General features: G+C 41.6%; 1 protein-coding gene across 6 annotated transcripts in view; it reads left to right on the forward strand.

The window, feature by feature from the left end:
- The window catches only part of znf536 (zinc finger protein 536), a 229,810-nt gene that overhangs the window by 176,080 nt on the left and 33,858 nt on the right, over positions 1 to 19,872 (forward strand). For all 6 annotated transcript variants that reach the window (XM_036136301.1, XM_036136299.1, XM_021315959.2 and 3 more), the window contains one exon: positions 2,270 to 4,036. In XM_036136301.1, coding sequence (XP_035992194.1) covers positions 2,270 to 4,036 — 1,767 coding nt within the window. The remainder of the gene's footprint in view (positions 1 to 2,269; positions 4,037 to 19,872) is intronic.

Here is a 19,872-nt window from a genome sequence, read left to right on the forward strand (position 1 = left end):
TGTATTTTAACAGGGGTATGTACACTTTTGATAGCATCTGTACATTGTTAGTTCAAATCAATCTTTATTTTCCCCTTAAACATTAAGAATGTCTTATTAGGGAAGAAAAAACAGAGGATGGGGGAAAAAATCTTATCAGTCTAATTTCTGTCTAATTTGGCTCTTAGAATATCATTTTGTCCAGTTAGAGGAATTGAGAATGATCATTTGCATCAGGGACGTTTCCTTATTAAATCAGCACTGAGCCTCTGTTCGGCAGCTCACAGGAGAAGCACTTATTGGGTTAAAAGCTCATCTCGTATGGTTTATTTTAAATATACTCTATGCTTCACAGACACTCTGCTGTAAGAGAAAAGATATCAAATCATTGTCTTTCTTTCTCCAGTCAGGGTTATCTGTCTCTCTGCATGCTCTCTTTCTCTTTTCTTAGCTTTTTTTCTCTTATTCTTTCTTTTTACACTCCTCAGCAGTTCCACCTTCAATTTTCTTTTGTAGAGCCCCCTATTCTTTTTCTCTCCTGTATCAATATTCTATTGAGTTGGTGTTTGTGGCCCTTTATTTGAGAACTCTGCAGTAGGTCTGCAGATCACAGAGTCTTTTTCTGGAATGGTGCCCTCTAAATAATGATAAATTACTTGAGCAGTATGCCATTTGCTAATTATATCCATGATTTACTACACAGCCCGACTTAAATCATTCAAACCAGCCTTGCGTAACAATGCTTTTTTTCCCCTCTATGAAATGTTTTCCGTGCGTATAATCTAAATATTTTATTGGCATATAGTCTAAATATATATAAAGACTGTGCATAAAAACCCTACAACCCTCTGATTCCCTTTTATTTATTTTTTCCACCAATCTGCATGCCTCTACACACAGTTATTGTTATCCTTCTTACAGAAATTCCACTCTGGCAACTTTTTATATGTATGTGTTTCAAAAAAAAAAAAAAAAATCAAGCTTAGCATTTTTTCCCTCTTTGTTCATTGTTTAATGAATCCAAATCTGGCTCAGAAACCAAGCCTATTATAATTGCTAGCAGGATGTGTTCTATTTCAACATAAGTATCATTCCTATAGAAGATCTACTTCAGGCAGAATAATGCTGGTGTTAAACCATCATCAGGAATATCCATGAATATGGATGTGAGGCATAAATAAACACATGTAGATGTTACAGAACAGATTCTCCCGTCTTTTACTGTAATAAAAATCACTTTTATCTGTATCCTCTGTAGTGAATCGCATTGTTCTTTATCAGCAGGCTCCAAACAGACATGTGGTACGCATGTGTTGCCCGCAAACTGCCCCAGTATGTCGATTACTTTTACATAGCAGTGTAGCCTAGTTTGTATTCTGACTCGATTGACTGCCGTGTGGCTGGGGTTGTTATACTCTAAGCCCCCCCCCCCTCCCCTCCGGCCCCCCCAAAGAGAATCTGGGAATGGGGAATGTCCGAGAAATTACACTCTCGCTGCCAAGGCACACGCCTGAGACAAAACATAGCCAATGAACAGGGGCAATGACCCCACTCCAATCGCACACACACACACACACACACACACACACACACACACACACACACACACACACACACACGCATTTTCCTATGAATATAGATTCAACCACACCCTTTAAAAAGGAGATATCATCAACAGTTTGGCTCTCAGTTGAAAATTCTATCTCTACTAGTGGACTGAGAGCACCAAATTGTGAATTTTTTGTCTTGGTGCTGATATGAGTTCTAGCTTACTTAGTGAAGCTTGATCAGCCCATGTTTGCTGGCCTACTCCGCAGCCCTGCTCCTGTCCTAATACAAGTACATTAACACATGGAATATGGGCATCAAGTGGCCCTGGGCCTGTGACCGGAAGATAAAAGAGGGATATGTTGATTGAGAGCCTTCTCTGGTTCATTGTCCTAGTTGTAGCTTTATTTTGTTCTATGCTGTATTATTTATTATGTATTTCTTGAACTTTTCCTTGCTCTACTTTCTGAAGCCATCTGTTTTTTTTTTCCAGGACCTAGAACTGAAATTTGTAATATGAACTAATATCCTTTCTCTTAGTGGTTAATGAAAGGCATATCTTTTTGGTGAGCTAATTTGACCTAATTTTCTTTGTTGAGGGAGGTTACATGACCCTAGGGTCCACTTTCCCTGCTCCAATAAATAGATTTTGATACAGAGTTAATGTAATAAGCAGGTTAATTATTCACTGTTTTCCTCATCTCTCTCTCTCTCTCTCTCTGTCTCTTTCTTGGCTTCTCAGGAGAGAAACCCTACCGATGCCCCCATTGTGACTATGCTGGCACCCAGTCTGCCAGTCTGAAGTACCACCTCGAACGCCACCATCGTGAACGTCAAAATGGCTCCAACACATCGGGCTCATCCTCTGGTCACAACACATCTTCAGACCATAAAGAAGATCCTGTAAAAGCAGGTAGTGGGATCTTTGCCCGACCAGACGTGCTCCGTAATGTTTTCAAGGGCATGCCAGCCAATCTGGACTTCAGAGCTGGTCCACTGCTGCCACATCAGTGGACATCAGCTGGCATAATATCTCCACATGACCGAGATCGTGGGGAACGGCGTTTTGATTCAGCCCCTTCTTCTGAGAACCTGAAGACTGCTGATGGCCATTCCCCAATTGTTTCAGCAACTGATAGCGCTGCTAGCTTCTCCGATCTGAGCAGAGCTTACCAAAGTATGATAGGGAATGGAGTCCACTTTCAAGGTTCTCTCCAAGCTTTCATGGATAATTTTGTCCTGAGCTCTATGAAGAAAGATGTTAATGACAACCAGAGCCCTGTCCAACTCCCAGCCCAGCGCTACCATGATAATGGTGAGCCCAAAGCCAAACGAGTAGTATCAACTGAACAGGATAAAGATGATAAATCAGAAGCCAAGAAGCGTTCAGAGCCCGGTAAACCTGGGTCCCAATATGAACCTCTTGATCTCTCTGTATCAGTACGGCCTGAGTCTGGACCTGGATCTCTGCCTGGCTCCTCAGTCACTGTTCATGATAATATAGCTTGGCATGGCTGCCTGTTCTGCTCTTTCTCCACTTCCTCTTTGGAGCTCATGGCTCTACACCTACAGGCCAACCATCTGGGTAAAGCCCAAATGCAGCGGTCTGATACTGGCAAGGAGATTCAGCAAGAAGGTGTTCCCACCAACCCAACCATTCATGCTTCCAATATCAAGACCTCTGCTTTGGCTCTAGATAAAGAAGGAGACAGAGATGGGGAGAAAATCCAGGGAGTGTGGAACAACCACATTGACCAACCATACAATCCCTTCCAGAGTGATTTCTTCAGGAGGTTTGGTGGCTTATATGACGGATCTTCAAGAGTCAATCCAGGCCTTCAAGGTTATATAGCAGAGCAGGGACTGGAGCTGCATAATCAGATCATCGGAGGAACACCGTCAGCTGTGGATGACCAGATTGGTGAAAAGGGTTCCTGTGGAGATACTGAGTTTGACCGCCTTGGATCCGATGAAGAACTTGCAAAAGCTGGCGAGCACAGCACATGTGAGACCCCTTCAAACACCCCCAAGAGACAACACCTACAGAATAACTCTGAGGAAGAAGAAGATGACGGTAGAGTGGCTGAAGAAGAGGAGGAAAGAGATGATGATGAACAGATGGACTTGGAGAGAGAGGACGAAGGCAGTCCAGCTTCAGACCACAGCCAGACTCATGCTAAACAGCTGCAAGATGACCCATCTCTTACTCTACGGAGCGGTGTTGGTCTACCACCATCCTCCACTACCATGAAACCACTTTCTGTGGTTCCCCAAGCCCAGAACCAAACTTTGGCCCTGGACAAGCAGTGGCAGCAGGGCCTGGGACTCCTGTCTCCTGAAGGTGCATCAGGACTTTTGAAGACTGACCAGCAGACCCACCTAGAGCAGCAAATGACCATGCTGTCGGTTCTCAGAGCCTACAGCAACGACACCACCCCTACATTCAATGGCCTGGGAGGTGGAAGTGGCGGAGCAATCACAGGTGGCATGAAGAGGTCTGACGGAACCGGTGAGCAAGTTTGACACCTCAAGGCATAGTTAAGCAGGAGAGCACACACACAAACTAAAAATAGGATTACAGACTCAAAAGATTCCAAAGAATAACCTATAAATGCATAAAACACTTTTTTTTAAGGTTGATTAAATTGTATCCGCACTGCACACACATAAACCCAAAGCACGCAAATGCATAAACCTTTTGTGCTTTGCTGACACCCACAAAGAAGTCCCAAACACTCACTAAACATCTCAAGATTGGCTCTGAAGTGATTTTAGCCTTATTTCTAGCAGGTTTAGAAGCTATCAGCCTGGCGACTAGCAACAGATTAATCTTTATTACACGTTTATATTACGGGGAGTGCAGTTCCTCCCTCCTGCTCCTCAGCATGGGGGGAATAACCCTGCATGAGTCAGAGCAGGACCTCAGTTCCCTGTGCCATCTCCTCCACATGTCTCTTAACCATCTTAGCCCTCATAAAGCCGGCTCCCAAAAGCCCATTACTTTATAAGATTCGTCGATCTATGACCCTGTGAAAAATGAACTGTCATCTTTCATGATTCTGCTAAGGTTATAGCTGGTCCTTGAGACTAAAGAAAAAAAGTATTTTTACCCCCCCCCCCCTCTCTATTTTTTACAGTGGTTGCTAGTTGTTGAGTGTCTCTATAAAAGTAGAAAACGAGTGCTGGTGGTGAGCTTTAAGTTGACTGACTGGATCACCGGCTCCCAGGAGCCAGCTACCGGATTTCATGGGAATTATTGAAATCACAAATGTTTTTCTTAATGTATGAAACAAAGAGAACTGAAAATGTTGCAACAAGAACACAAACTCTGTATTTACAGGCACCAAAAATGTTCAGTACCATGACTATAACTAAGCTTAAAAAGAGGAAGGTTTTATATCAAAATGTCCTAAATTTCACACCTGCTTTAATGTAGAAGCTAGAAACTCGAAGAAGGTAGCGCCTTTCACAATTAGAAATGTTGGATTTGGAATTTCCAGCAAATTTTTACACTACAGTAAAATATATATAGTTGTTTTCTATAGTCTCACAATGACATTGAGACAAATCTACAGCTAAATGTGATTGTAATCCCTGTATTTATTCCATAGAAATATTTTAAAACAAAGCAAAAAAAAAATAAAATCATTATTGATAATCAAAATATATGAAATGTGCTGAAACAAAAGCATAAGGCATGGATATTGTGTTTTCAGGATAAAATCCCATTTTTACCAGCCTCATTGACCCACTGTCAGTGTGTGCTATTATCACGCCTGTTTCTGCCAGTCCTGGTTCATACGCTACTGTTGGGTGGCTGGAAGGGAAATAATAGGCACACTTGTCTCAGTAAAATGCACTATTACAGTCCTTCTTTATGTGTCCACTTGTAAACCCCTCGTGTTGGGGGGGGGGTCACACGCAGCTTGAAGAAGAAGAGACACACATTCCACTGTTACATGGTGGGTGGAAAAAAAGGTGGGGGTGGCGCAGACGTCTGTAAAACTCAATTCAGACCTGGAAAAATGTGATTATCTTGAGTGGGTTTGCATTAGGTTTGTATGCAAATATGACATAAATCATTAATATCGAAATTCTCCCCTGAATCTGCGGGAACTGTTGTAGGGCACGCGTTGCACGTCTGGAGTGACCGCTTCTTCATTAGTATGCCCGGAGGAGGCAAATAAAGGGGACAATACGTGCGGATCTCCTTGCACTTTGACTCCTAACAGATATAGACAAAGATGGGAGGACTCGCACAAGCACAGATTTGTGTCACTTGTCGGTGGTATTAAACCCCGCCTCAGCAAGCTGGCCCTGAAAATTGCCTTTATCAATAAATGTCATTAGCAGCATCAGTGGCCCTGAGGTGTCTCTAATCAGACAAGGTATCTGGTTACTCAAGTACAGTACATTATAAAGCTGATATATATCCACACCATTTGCTGTGCTCCAGGTGTGCTTAACACAATCAATACTTGGCTGCAGTGCAGACCTATCTATAGCCATGCATTATCAAACATGAAGCATTACATTATTCAAACAGTGCTGTACACGCCACGTCTGCTTGCGAACATCGCTCCTCACGTTGTATTACTCACGTTACCTCAACCCCCTTGCTCACTTAATATATTAAATGTGGCGTGGGACTTTGGAAGGTTGAGACTGACAAGCTGGAGAGCATGTGTGGAGGATTTTAAAGGAGAAAATAGCAGAGCTCCGAGCTGAGCACCTCTTAGTATTAGAGGAGTAGGCAAAAGAAAGAAGTGAGGGAAATGCTGGATGTATTCAATTAGACCCATCACTCCTAGTTTACAAGTACTCTCACCATATACTCTATAGTTCTCGTCATAATCGCTGTGTTTGCTTAGTGTTGAGGGGCGAGAAGGATGTTCTCGTTCAGCTATTTTATGCTTTGCAGGTTTAAAAAAGAAATACTCTTACAAAAATGTTTTAATGTGAAATCTTTCACTATGTTTACATGGACACAATTTCACGATTGGATTAAATGTATTAGGAATAAATAATTGTATTGTACCGTTTATATGGGCCCAGAATCAATCAATTTGATCATAGTGTGTGTGTATATGTGCCTGGCTTTATTCAGAATAGAACAAGTCTGACATACGCAGTTATCAAATTCCCCTAAAAAAAAAAAAAGAATACTTCCGTCTTTGCTAAACCTTAAAAACAGTAAACAAAGCAGTATTATATGAGTTTGTTTGTCTTCCAAGCACCCAGGCTGGACTCGCATGATGTGCTAATTACGGTTGAAATGTTACTGTGTAAGCAACAATTTTGAGCTCTTTTATTTTTTCCCTGACAGTTTTGCTTCCCAACGTATTTCTGCCTCTCACCAACGCAGAAATACAGAAATATGTCACGTTTACGTCGGGCGCACATGGGCACTCGGGTCAATTTGCCACATTTGGAATAACCTGAGCCAAACAAGCGTTTATATGCACTTTGATCGGATTATCAATTGGCATAAACCACCTCGCTCATTCGGTTTACAATTTACTCCGATTGAGCTTAATCCGATCATAATATTACGATTGGCTTGTTTACATGACGCTTTTTTATTCTGATCGGCCGTTTATTCCGATCACTTTTGTCCATGTAGACGTAGCTATTGTTAATAAACTACATCAGTGTTCCGAAACATTTCGCTAGCTCTCATGAAGTGTTGTGGTTTACAACCCCATTTACAACACTTTGATACATTTCTGACAGGAGTGCACATGGTTAGTCTCTGGGCACTTCCTGCAAACGTTCTAAAGCATGCATACCAGATTAATTGGTGTAATCTTTGTTGATAAAATTGGCTGATTCGTCTTACCTGGTGGAATGGTTTACTACCAGGTACAAGGTTTTCGGATTTTCACCAGAGTTTGCAGGTAAAGCTGAATAAACTGAAGTTAACATGTATATCTCCACTCACATTGCACAAATGCTTCAGGTTAGTTGTTGAGTTTAAATTTGCCCACTGTTGGGATAAGCTTGAGCAGGATTGAATGGAAATAGAAAATGAACAGCATTTTGTTGTTGATCTGGGCTGGTCTGGTCCTGGACTTGTTCACTCTGATTACCCTTCAACTTCTTTTTCCAGCAAACATTTCCATTGGAAAAAGATAAATATTCAAATTTAACCAACATTAGTATGATACGGATATGGATATTAGGTGCAGCATTTAATGCACAGCTACATATAGGCCTGTGCATTTGTTGTCTATGGAAAACAAAATATTTGTACTGTTATTTAATGCAATTTGTTTAGAATATTCTTTTTTTTCAATAACCTGAAGTGTTTGTGGATCTTTTAACAAACACTGTCCAGTTAAACACGATTTAGATCCTACTACACATAACAGGAATGGAACTCCAGAACCTTAAACCGCGCTACAGTTATAAACTCCAATGAAAACAAAAGGTGATACTTTATAAATGTGTCATTGGGTCTCATTATTTCACTATTGAAGATCATATTTGAATCTTTTTTTTTTTTAACCTGATCAAATATTAAAATGGTTTGGTCATGGCTTGTTCAGATGTTTTTCTTGTAAGCAGTCTGACGTGATTTAGAGTCGAAGCAGAGTTGTGCCAACATCTGTGTGCCTTGTTGGAAATAACTGTTAATTCTCTGTTCGGACCAGTACAAATTTACTGGCGTCTCCTTCTTTTTTCCCCCCTTTAAATTCCTGCATTTCACTTTCCCACACTCCAGGATCCATCCTTTTTTCTGTTTTTCTCGCTCTCAAGTCTTTCTTTCTTTGCTTGTTGCTGGAGGGCATGGGCTCCTCCAGTGATTAAGCCATCTGGAGGCCTGTCTGTCTGTCTGTGCGTCTGTATTTTACTGAGAGGAAGACCGCTGTTAGTGATGCGCTTCCCCAGGCTCTCATTGTGTGCCTCCGCCGTGCCGGAGTGACAGCTCTGACGTCTGGTGAAGGTGAGGTGCTATTTCCCACGTGCAGTGATATTACCAGTTTAACTTGTGCAGAGGTGCATTATCACCTTGTCACCCAAAAGAGCAAATTGTGTAGTTTTCAAAGAGCAATCAAGAGTAATAGCTGCTGTCAAGCCGTAAACCTGTTGCTCGCTCTCGCTCTCGCTCTCGCTCTCTAAAAATATTTTCCCCCTTACTAATTCCCATATATCAGTGGGGCTGCTGAAAGCTTCAATCTGAAAGGGCATCGTGTTCTTCCTTTCTTGGTTTTTTCTCAGCCATTTTTACTAATACCACCAATAATATTGGTCACATCGTGTTTCCTGTAAGTACAGCGCAGTGAATGGGAGGCAGGATCGTGTTGCACTTGATAAGAAAACGGAGACGAATGGTGGATGATTGCAAAGTTGCATGACAATTATTCTATTCAGTGTTTCAGAGACAGGATGGGAGGGGAGGGGGGGGGGGGGGGGGAAACCAGCGTGAGAACAGTCACAGAAAGCATAGTTTATATATTTGTGCAAATAAAGTGCTTTTATGTCTATATATTTATGCACCCACAGCGAGTTTGCACAGTATTTGATATTGGAAAACATTAAACAATGGGTTATAAATTAGCCTTCTAACCCGATATATTTGACATGATATCTGCTTCCAATCTCGTTAGTTTGCTGTTTGTTGCTTTTCTTCCTTGACTCCTGTAGACTTTGTTCAGTTTGAGTTGCTCCTCTTAAGAATGCGACGTTCCCTTCCCCAGGCGCCCTGGAGATGTGAAGAGGATGCCTCAGAGGAGTTGTACTCATAAAGCTCCTCATCCTCCGAGGAAGAAACAGAGAGAGACAGCACAGGGATTGTGTGCGTGTGTGTGTGTGTGTGTGTGTGTGTATTTGTGTGTGTGAAGAAGAGAGAGAGAGAAAGAGTGAAAGAAAACAGCACTGCCAGGAAAAGACACACAGGCATAATAACTACACTTACAAAGCAAGTCGACACATAATGAGACAATGCCGCAGCAACTTCAAGGAAAAATACTGATATATAAAAAACAACAGAGAGCAAGGCAGAGCGGGAGGAAAACAAGGGGTTGTGGGGGTAAGAAAAAAAAATATAAAAAAAGAAGAAACTATGTCAACTTTTATTTCCTCCGCGATTCCACATCAATGGAGGCGTGCCGCGATACTAATAAAAACAAAAAAATATACACAGGTAGAGACGCACAGGCGGCAAGTTGCTGTGTTTGAAAAGCTCTGTGGCAATTAAGGACAAATAAGTTGCGTTATTTCCCCGTTGCGAAGAATGATCCCGACCACTTGCAAAAAAAAAAAAAAAAAAAAAAAAAAGAAAAACAACAAACTTGTTTGATTTAAACATCAAAAAAGCACAGAGAAGCAAATAAATAAGAGGCAAATAAATAAAGTCGTGGAGGGGGGGGGGGGGTAGGCGCAAACCGCGGGGGGAATAAGAATAGCGAGCTTCGAAACAAATCACCTCGCAACATTACAACATTAGCAGTTAGAAAATACACTTAATTCCTCAGCAGAGATGGATATAAACTGCATTGTTGCGTTGCAAATCCCACTGACTGGATTTAAACGGCTGCATTGTTTTATTAGGGAAATATGGGGGTGGAGGAACGCTGCTTATTCTAATTACAGTGATTTAATCAGGATTAGAGAGGTTACCTGGATGAGACAAGGGGCATCTGTGGCAAGGGCGCATGCTTTTAGACCGTGGGGTTACATGCAGCGGGATGTTCCGAAGAACCGGCCCTTATCAGAACCCATCTGCGAGCGGCTCCAAGCACAATGACTTTCTTTGCTCTTGGATGTGTAAACACTGGCCTATTTGTTCTGCATCTCTGTCCCTCTTTGCTCCGTCTTTAATTCTTTCCGTTTTTTTTCCCCCCTCCCTCCCTCTTGCCTAGTTAAACAGCAGGCAGAGGGAATCCATTTTAATCTGATTAATAACTTAGTTGATCACATATAACCCAATTTTCAGTCAGTGCCGTCCTTGTCTGCCCAGCCACGCCCGCACTGACCTTTTCCAGTCGCCTCGGTAGCATTAAAGCACAATCAGCTCCATTGTTCTGTCAAAAAAAAAAAAAAAAGCTGAGGATATTTGACATCATAACAAAAGTTTAATGTGCCTGTCGTTTTAAATGGGATACTCTCTGTTAAAGGCCAGGCCTGCAGTTGAGCGAGTGTGTCCATGCGGGGGTTATTACAAGGGAGATTTGAGTTTCCTGGGTCACAGAGATGGGAACAACTTTTCCCATGAATTCACAGTAATATGAATCGTCCTTTTAAAACAGATATGGTTACATATTAGTTTTGAAAGGTACAGTAACTGTCTGAGCCGAAAGCCGCCTCGCAACACTGGGGCTCTTTGTTCCTGGCCGAGCTAATAACTGGCCCCTGATCCTCATCTCCCGCTGGTTAGGGAAGAACTCTCTTCTTTTTTTCCCCCCTGCTTATCCTTTTTCTGCTGAATGTAACTTTGATTACACCGTTATATGAGCTTCATTTTGTCATTTCAGTTTCACTCGGCATGTTTGGCGCTGAGAGATTTGTATTCAGGATTGGCAATTATGATTAGAATGCCACAAAGTAAGCCTTGTGAGCTGTTTCTGAAATGACAAGTGAGGAATAGAAAGAAATATCCTTCCCTTTTTTTTTCTTTCTTTCCTCCGTTTTCTCCCTCCCTCTCTCTATTTTTCTCGCCCGTACACACAGGAAATATGAATCAAATATTCATGAGGTGGGCCGAGGCTCTCGTGCACCCATATGTTTCCTCATTCAAGCAGCTTGCAGTGGACAGAGGCATCCATCCAGCTCGTGTGACACAGCCGAGTGTGACAGAGAGCATGACAACACCCCTCCGCCACCTATCACCACCGCCGCTGCCATCCAGCGCCACAATCATCAAATAGGTTGCAGTAGAGGAGATACGCGGCACACTTCTCAGTCTTCTTCTGGGCATCTTCTCGGACTTCTGCCGTATCCCTGTCACTGTGTTATCTTTCTATTTAGGGATGGGCAATCGGGACCTAAAGTCTCATTTGTTGTATGTTGTGGTATTTGCTGCCAGTAAAAAGTTTCTAAAGATTCAGCGCATTGGTGATGTACGTACATTTGTAACTGCTGACATTCAGAACCCTTGCACTCATGCTGGTGCTGGTACTCATTGTCTTCTGGGTCGCAGTGAAAACAGATTCAGCAGACTCAGCAGAGAAGCCCAGACTTCCCTCTCCCCAGAAACCCCTTCCAGCTCTCCTGGAGAAAACCCGAGATGTTTCCAGGCAAGCTGAGAGACGTGGTCTCTCCATTGTGTCCTGAGCTGCCCCCTGGGCCTCCTTCCGGTGTGATATGGCTGGAACACCCCCCAAGGGAGGGATGCTCCAGGGGTTCCCTTTGAGAACCACATGGTCTATGACTTGGAGGAGTCTGAGGCCATTCAGAGCACTTTGAACCCAAATTCTTTCTCAAAATCTGCTGTCACACTGTTTCCTGCCATGTATGTGTATTGAAAAGCTCATGTTACATGGGTCTAAATGTGACGATATATGGGGGATCGGTTGCAACATAACGTCCTGTCACATCTTGGAAATATGGCTCGTCACTTTTGATGAGCTCCTGTACTGAACGACGTGTGTACAGGGATCTAGGGTGTGGCATTCACAGAGTACTGCATCAGACTTGTGGATGTTACCTTCGCCTTGATGTCACTGTCTCATTTGAAAATTTTTATTTTTAATGCTTGTAGATCAATTGACTGCCTGGAGAAAAAAAAAATCTGGAGAACACCCCTAAGTGGTGAGATGCTGATTATTCAAGTTAATCATAAAGTTGGTCCTGCCATCAGTTTCACTTTCAGCTTCAGGTATCTGTCATGCCAGCTGAGTGTAAAGCATAGTGTAGGATTAACTGTGTTCTTACATGGTCATTGTTGCAACATGTTAGTTGCAGTTGTGTTACTTCTATAGCCGTGGAACACGCAAAAAGTAAACTTTTAACATCCCAAAATCTGTGGCATCTTGAATTATGTGGTTATCAAATTGTGCTACAGTATTAAAGGCATCATAGGGCAATGCTGCACTGTCATTTCTCTATGAAACTATACCCATACGATACCCAATAGTGTCACTGGTCCAACTGGTCCTTCACTAGAACAGCAATGCAAGTTGTATTGCTAAACTCTACATTATAGTTGCATTCACTCATATGTTGAAACGTAACACAGCATTTACTGATTCATCTCATGCTAAAGGTGGTGGGGAAATTTTAAAGGTAACCATCCAAACCACACTGGCAGTTTTTTGGAGTAGTATTTTTACAGCTGGCTGATTTGCCCTTGGCTATTTCATAGATTTGCAAAAGGTTTTTTGTTTTTGAACCATGTACAGTAGGATGTTTTATACTCACCCTACAACAGTTTAGACCCAGTGTTTCAGACACTCTTTGATAGCTGGTCATTAAAGTTTTTTCCTAAATTCTACTTCTAGTATACTGTGACTAAATCGCCTTATTTTACAAACGGTCACTGTACCAAACAGGACCAGAACCAACAAATGATCAGAACAGAGAGTAACACAATGATATTTAGCTGTAACAAACAATAAACTCATATGATATGACATAATTAAATGTCTGATTGGAAGCAGAGAGGGACTAGATGGGAACGCCCAAGTACGAAATGAGGGTGTGAAGTGGTGAGGCAGTGAATTTACCTGGAACCAGTGCAGGATGACCAATTGTTTTGTTTGGGGTTTTTATCCACAGTAACGACAAGCAATATGATCACTGCCCATCCCTACTTCTAATAATCCTGTTTCTTTTTTTTTAGAAAGACAAGTCCTTCAAGCTCCATGATTCACTTGCCAGGAATCCTCATAAAAAATACAGATGCAAACCAGAAACAGCTTCTTCTTCTTGATAGGAATGAAAACGACATTGTAAGGGGATGGTCCAGGGGGTGGGGAGGGGGGATTAAAACTGAAGGGGATTAGCACCATACTTTAAGATAAATCTGTTTTAATGTGAAACCTCATCCCTGCTCATTCTGGGGTAACCAGTCTTGTTAACTGCTCCTCTATCGCTCCTTTTTTAATGCTGCAGTTTTTTTTTCTTCTTCTTTTTATTTAAGGAACTTTTAAGTACAGGATTTTGGACGCGGCAGCGCACCGCTAACTCTGCCAGTTACACAACAACGTCCCTTTTTAAGCATTTAAACACAGAACAATGGCAGAGCACATAGCTGCGCACATTAATGCTTTTGTATATTGAGGGAAGGGGGGGGGGGGTGAAGCAGGAAAGCGAAGGAGAAGAAAAGAGATAAGCAGAGCTTGGCTACACTGCCCCTCCATCCCTCCATCTCCCTCTGTTTTGTCTTTTTTTTTCCTTTTCCCGCTGTCTCTATGACTGAGGGAAAAAAAGTCTCTTTCCATCATCAAATCCAGGCTGATCTGTATGCATTGAAGGCTAAACAGACAAACATCATATTCTCCGTCTCCAGACTTTAATTGACTGAACAAGGATTGGTCACACTTTTAAGAAGCGTTCCGTAATGGATTTCCATTTTTGTTTCTCTTTTAACTGGCAGTGGGGAAGGGGAAGCCATAAATGCTGTCTTTATTACCGAAAACAACAGCCGCCTCGCTCTCTCTCTATCTGGCTTCTTCCATTATTCCGTATCTATTTTTTTTCTCACCATAAAAGATGATATCAGTGCAACGGTCGGCAGCCGATGCAAGGTCAACTCTGCCCGACAGATGACAAACGATCTCAAGATGGCCACATCATCTGTCCTGTAGCTGTTGGCTGCAACAGGAATGAACACACATCTTTTCCTGCCGTTTTTATTATAATATTTTTATAACAGCGTGTGGGGGGGGGGGTTGAGAAAGAAATAACCACCTGGATCTCCATGGGACATGGTAGAAGTGCTTTTAGGCCAAAAAGCAAATTAAATTTGAATGTGTGTGTGTGTGGGAGGGGGGTGGGGGGTGATGGTAAAATGTGTGTGTTCATGTTTAGGGGGAGGGGGCAGGTAAGGGGCCAAATGAACTAAAAGGGAATATTTTCCAAAATTCTGTTCTAATCATGGTTCTGTATCAGGAAACAGGCTTGGCAAGAACCGGGGACTCAGAATTATGGACAAGCTGCTCATCAGATGGGAGCTGGGTTTATTTTTGTGGCCCACCCCCAGCTTCCCTCTGCACATCCATCAATACCTCCCATCCTCTCTGCCGCCACCTCTCTCGTTCTCTACCGATCTAAAATGGATCTCATTCCTAGTGACTGGACTTTCTCTCTCCTCATAGGACAGAACTTTCCGTTGACAAAACACTAGACGTGTTTGTTAGTCAGACTTCCTTCTTATGCCGTTTTTCTCTCACTAGCGTTCCTCCCTCTGTATCGCTGAGTATCAGCAGGTAGACATCTTCAATGTTCCGTCATGTTTGTCCTGCATTTCTACACACAACTACAAACTGCTTATCCACCAGTCAGTCAGCCAGTGATCAAACTGCCGGTATTCACTCTATCAGCTCTCTCCAGGGATCAGCAGGTTCAGTGCTATAGTGTTCAATTGATTACCTTTATAAACTTTATATCATTTAAATTTCCCTCTTTATTCAGCCATTAAAGACACCATCAAATGACATCTGTTCCTCTGACTCAGATGCACTATTTTGAACTTTAAAAATACCCAATAAAGGTGCAGGACATGTGTGTTCATGTCCAACTTTGAATAATTTGGGAATCCCAGGATTCTTCTTTTAGCTTTTCCCTTTCAGCAATCTAACTCTATCTGCTGCATGTTCTTCGCCCACACTAACCACCATTATGTCCTCTTTTTTCTTCATCAATGAATCTCCTTTTTGGTCCTCCTCCAGACCTCCTGCCTGGCGGATCCAGCTGCAGCATCCTTCTACCAATGTTTTGATCCCTTCTCTGTACATATCCAAACCATCTCACTCTGGCATTCTAGGCCTTTATCTCCAACACATCTAAGATGTTCTGTCCCTCAGCTGTACTCATTCCTGATCCTATCCATTGCCAGCACTCCCAAAGAGAACCTCAACATCTCCATCCCTGTTACCTCCACCTCTGCCTCCTGCCTCATCCTTAGTGCCAGTGACTCTAAACCAGACATCCATGGTCTCACCATAGTCTTGTACACCTTTCCTTTCATTCTCACTGATACTTTTTTATCACACAAGACATGTGACAATTTTTCTCCAATCATTCCAACCTGCTTGGACATGTTTCTTCACCTCTTTTCTGCACTTGTCATCGCTCTGGACAGTTGACCCCATGTACCTGAAATCCTCCACTTTTATTACCGATGCTCTCTGTAACCCCACAGCTCCACTTGAATCCCTCGCGTTCACAAGTGGAACCCCTTTAATGTAAGTTGGATTCTAAACTACAATATCTAAAAATATTTCTAAGCGCATTTTGTCTTCACCGTCATTTAATTTAGTTAAAATAACAGTTTGCACACTCCAGTTTGTCTTGCAATTGTTCATTTAACAATAGTTGACACTAATCTGAAAAAAAAAGCTGCATAGCTGCTGATTCCCTGCAGTCTGTAACCTTATCCTGCTCTTGCATGACCATCTATCCAGTTGGTGCAATGTAAGTCAATCATCAGATCTCAGACCAGTACCTTTAGTACCAGTACCGTTTGATTGTGATTGTGAAGAATGTTCCATTTTGAAAAGCAGAAGCATGGCGTGCAGGAAACAGAGGGATATATGCCGCTGACAGGAAGCAGGAAGACAAGCATGTGAGCTGACATGGAACAAGGAGCGAAGTGTCTGGCCCCGCACATAGGTCGGTGTTTCGGCGCTCCTGTTGCATTCATATCCGTTACTAAACACCACCTGAACGATGTTTGAGTCGTATTCCCGCAGGCCCACATCAATTCAGAGTCTCACCATTTAACCAGGCACTCCCTGGCGTAACATAGACTGGGGATGGTGAGGTACATGACGTTTTGGAATAAAGCAACTGCATTTTAAAAAGGAGCAAAGATAAATGAAAAAACATTACAATTACTGAGTTAATTATATTTTATATATCCTTCATATATTTGAAATCTGAGGGTACAATTCTGTCATCCATAATTGAAAACAGTTGAATCTTAATAATAAGTGGTAGTACAAATACTTAAAAGATGTTTCCCATAGTTTAGTGGTCCCTGGTTTCACTAAAGAAGGTTTTAAACAGAGACCCTCAGTTGAAATCTTCAATGTCCTATTGAGTTTTCTGAAATATTTAGATCTCTTTCAGCAGCAGTAAATTGTGAAGCTGAAGGCCTGAGTGCCAGAGATGGTCCTTAAACAATCTCTAACAGGTGCCCAATTTTATCACTTAAAGGAAATATTACAATGAATAAATAAAATCAGCAATTCTACAGGCCCAGCATTTATCACCCCTGTAAAATGACTGGGAACAACATTTCAATAACACATGCAAAACTTCAACATTTGGCCTTAAAAAGGCCTTAGTTTTGATTTGGCAGCATTTTTCCTTTTAATGGATGAGTAGAAATCAGGGTTTATCTTCACTAACCTTGCTAGATTTTTTTCTGCTGTGCTTTATATGGTAAAAACACATTTAAGTGACCATTTTGGTCATTTAACTAACTTAGACCTACCAGATTTGTCAAATTATGTTTTGAGCTTAAAATGTTTAAAGCGGGAAATTCAAAGCTTTGCTCAGCATCTACACCCAGTTTAAGAGCCACAGCAGAGAGGTCAAAAAAGCAGATCAGAATCCAAAATGCTGATGGCTAAAGCTGTAACTTAAACATAAAATATGTTAATTTCAATTCAAATAAAATTAATATGAAACTGTAACACATTTTTGACATTTAGTTTTCTTTTTTGTCATACTTATCCAAAGCTGGAAATACTACCCAAAACTGCATAGAAACTCTGGCAACGTCAGAGTAAAAGTATAAAAAAGAAGAAACAAACAAATATGGAAATCCGGCTAAACCGCATCTCAGAGTCCAATTTCTTCTTCTGATAATGCATTTGTTTTAAACATTTATTATGTGAAACATTTAAAAACATGTTTTTTTAAACTGTTTTAATTGGAAAAGTCAGCAACTTTTTCTTAGTGACATCAGTTCAGCAAACTTTTATTTATCTGTTACTTTAAAACAATAAGCTTGCTTCCCTTCTCTTTGAAGAAGTGTTGATTTATTTCCATGAAGTATTGAATGTTAAAAAAATGGTTTATTAAAAAAATAAAGGAAGTTAGTTGAATTCCATCATATTTCCACCCAGTTTCCAGTGTTCCTGAGTTATTCATATTTAGTCAATGTGCAGTGCTCTTACATTAGATTCCCCTTACACAATGAAGGCTGCTTTATCGGCTTTTTGGGGGAATGCAGAGGTTGCAGTATTGGATCTCACACCTATTGAAGCTGACGCGATATAACAAAGCGTGCAGGGCCAAAAAGTAATGATCATATACAAATATCAATATGAGAAAGAGTGTGTGCTAAAGAAGACACATGGCTATTGATGTTTAAATAACTGTAGCGTCAGAGAGATGGAGAGAGGGGGGAAAAAAATGTGAATCATATTTTCTCCGTGTGTCTGTGGGGAAAAGGAGGCACCTAATCGAACACATCCCTTGAGGCGCAAACACGGGAGTCAAGGGCGAGATAAAAAAAAAAAAAAACGCTTCTTTTGCTTTTCACCTTCTTTCTGCATAAAACTGCAGATAAAAACACAGCCAGTCGTCTCGTGGACAATATATGCGTACACTCAAACAGTAAACTGTCATGTCCTTAAAAGTGTCTCTTTCACTCATGTGTCTCTTAATTTTACAGGGCCCGTGTTGCTGAATTTGCATTTCAAAAACTCCCGTTTGAAAAGGCTGGTTTAAATGCCAAGATTCGCATTGATGACAATCGCCCAAACTCGAGCGCAGAAAGCCTTCCATCCTCCTATCCTCGCTGCTGACATTAAAGCCAAACCAGCGGCCACAACACAACACAAAACAAATATATATTTATCTTCGCCGCCTCTCCCCTTCTTCCCGCGTCAACCTCTCTCTCCCCGCGTTTGATGCTTTTTGTATCCCTTTACATTCGGGTATCAGCGACCGTGTGCGAGCCGGCTCCAGCAAACTAAAATAAGAGAATAATCAGCGGGGTTCAGACTGAGCAGGAATTGATTCGGTGACAAACAGTTGGGGTGCACGCACTGCCTCCCTCCCCTTCCACTTCCTTTTCATCACTTCTGCATATTCATTTCTGTAATTTACAGTAAATCCAATAGCTGTCAGTCACACGAGCTCGCAAACACACAAAAAGAAAAAAAAAAAAAGGATAAAAAAAAAAACCTGCTGTAAATTTACTGTGTTGGGAAACAGCTGCTGCAACATTTACAGCAAAAACCACTCTAAAATATTAAAGATATGTCATCACAGGCTCTCGGCCCCTGCATCTGTAACCATCTGCTTTCTATTAAATCATTACGCCCAACAAAAAAAAAAAAAAGGAGCACATGCAGCCTGCTCGCTTGCCGATGCTATTTCCAGCCGTCTCTCTTCTTTTTTTTTTTCCTCCTTTTCCGCCAGATCCTTTTCATTCAGGAGGTAAAACTGCGTCTATACAGACTAACGACCAACTACGGTGATCCGCAAAACTAATCACACCCTTTGAAGCTTTTCACATTGTGTCACGTCGAAAAAAAATCACCAAGTTCAACGCGTTTTATTGGGAATTTACGCAACAGATCAACACAAAGGGGCGCATAGCTGTGAAGCGGAAGGAAAATTATACATAGTTTTCAAAATGTCTTGCAATTATTAATCTCAATAGTGTAGAGTTTATATCAGCTATTCAGCCCTCCTGACTCACTGCTTATTAGAAGCACCTTTTGCTGTATTTAGAACAGAAAGTCTTTAGGGGTGTGTCCCTTTCAACTTTACTAATCTAGAAAAGTAAAAGAAAAAAAGTCTGTTGTAGTCATGGAAGCGGACCCTCTGCCTGGGAATAAAGTCTCCAACGTTTCTTTATTCTAGAAAAAAAGGTGTAATTAGCCTCCTTGCATCTGCCCAGAGCTCTGGCCAACTCTCTTATCAACGCTGAAGTTCTGCCCGCAGTACGATGCTGCCACCACCGTGTTCCACTGTCAGGTGCTCCTAGTTTTGTACCAAATAGTCTTTTGCATGTTTGCCAGAAAGCAACATTTTCTTGTCTGACCAGAGCACCTACTTTCATGTTAGCTACATGCTTTATTGGAACTTTAATCAGGACTTCTTGTAGCTTTTTTATCTAGCCACTTGTCCTTCAGCTAATATTAATGACTATTAGTACATCAAATCATGTACCTTGAACTTGGACTTTTTCATCTCCTCTACAGTTTCCAAGAACTTCTT

This window comes from Fundulus heteroclitus, chromosome 4, assembly GCF_011125445.2.
Source record: "Fundulus heteroclitus isolate FHET01 chromosome 4, MU-UCD_Fhet_4.1, whole genome shotgun sequence".
NCBI lineage: Eukaryota > Metazoa > Chordata > Actinopteri > Cyprinodontiformes > Fundulidae > Fundulus > Fundulus heteroclitus.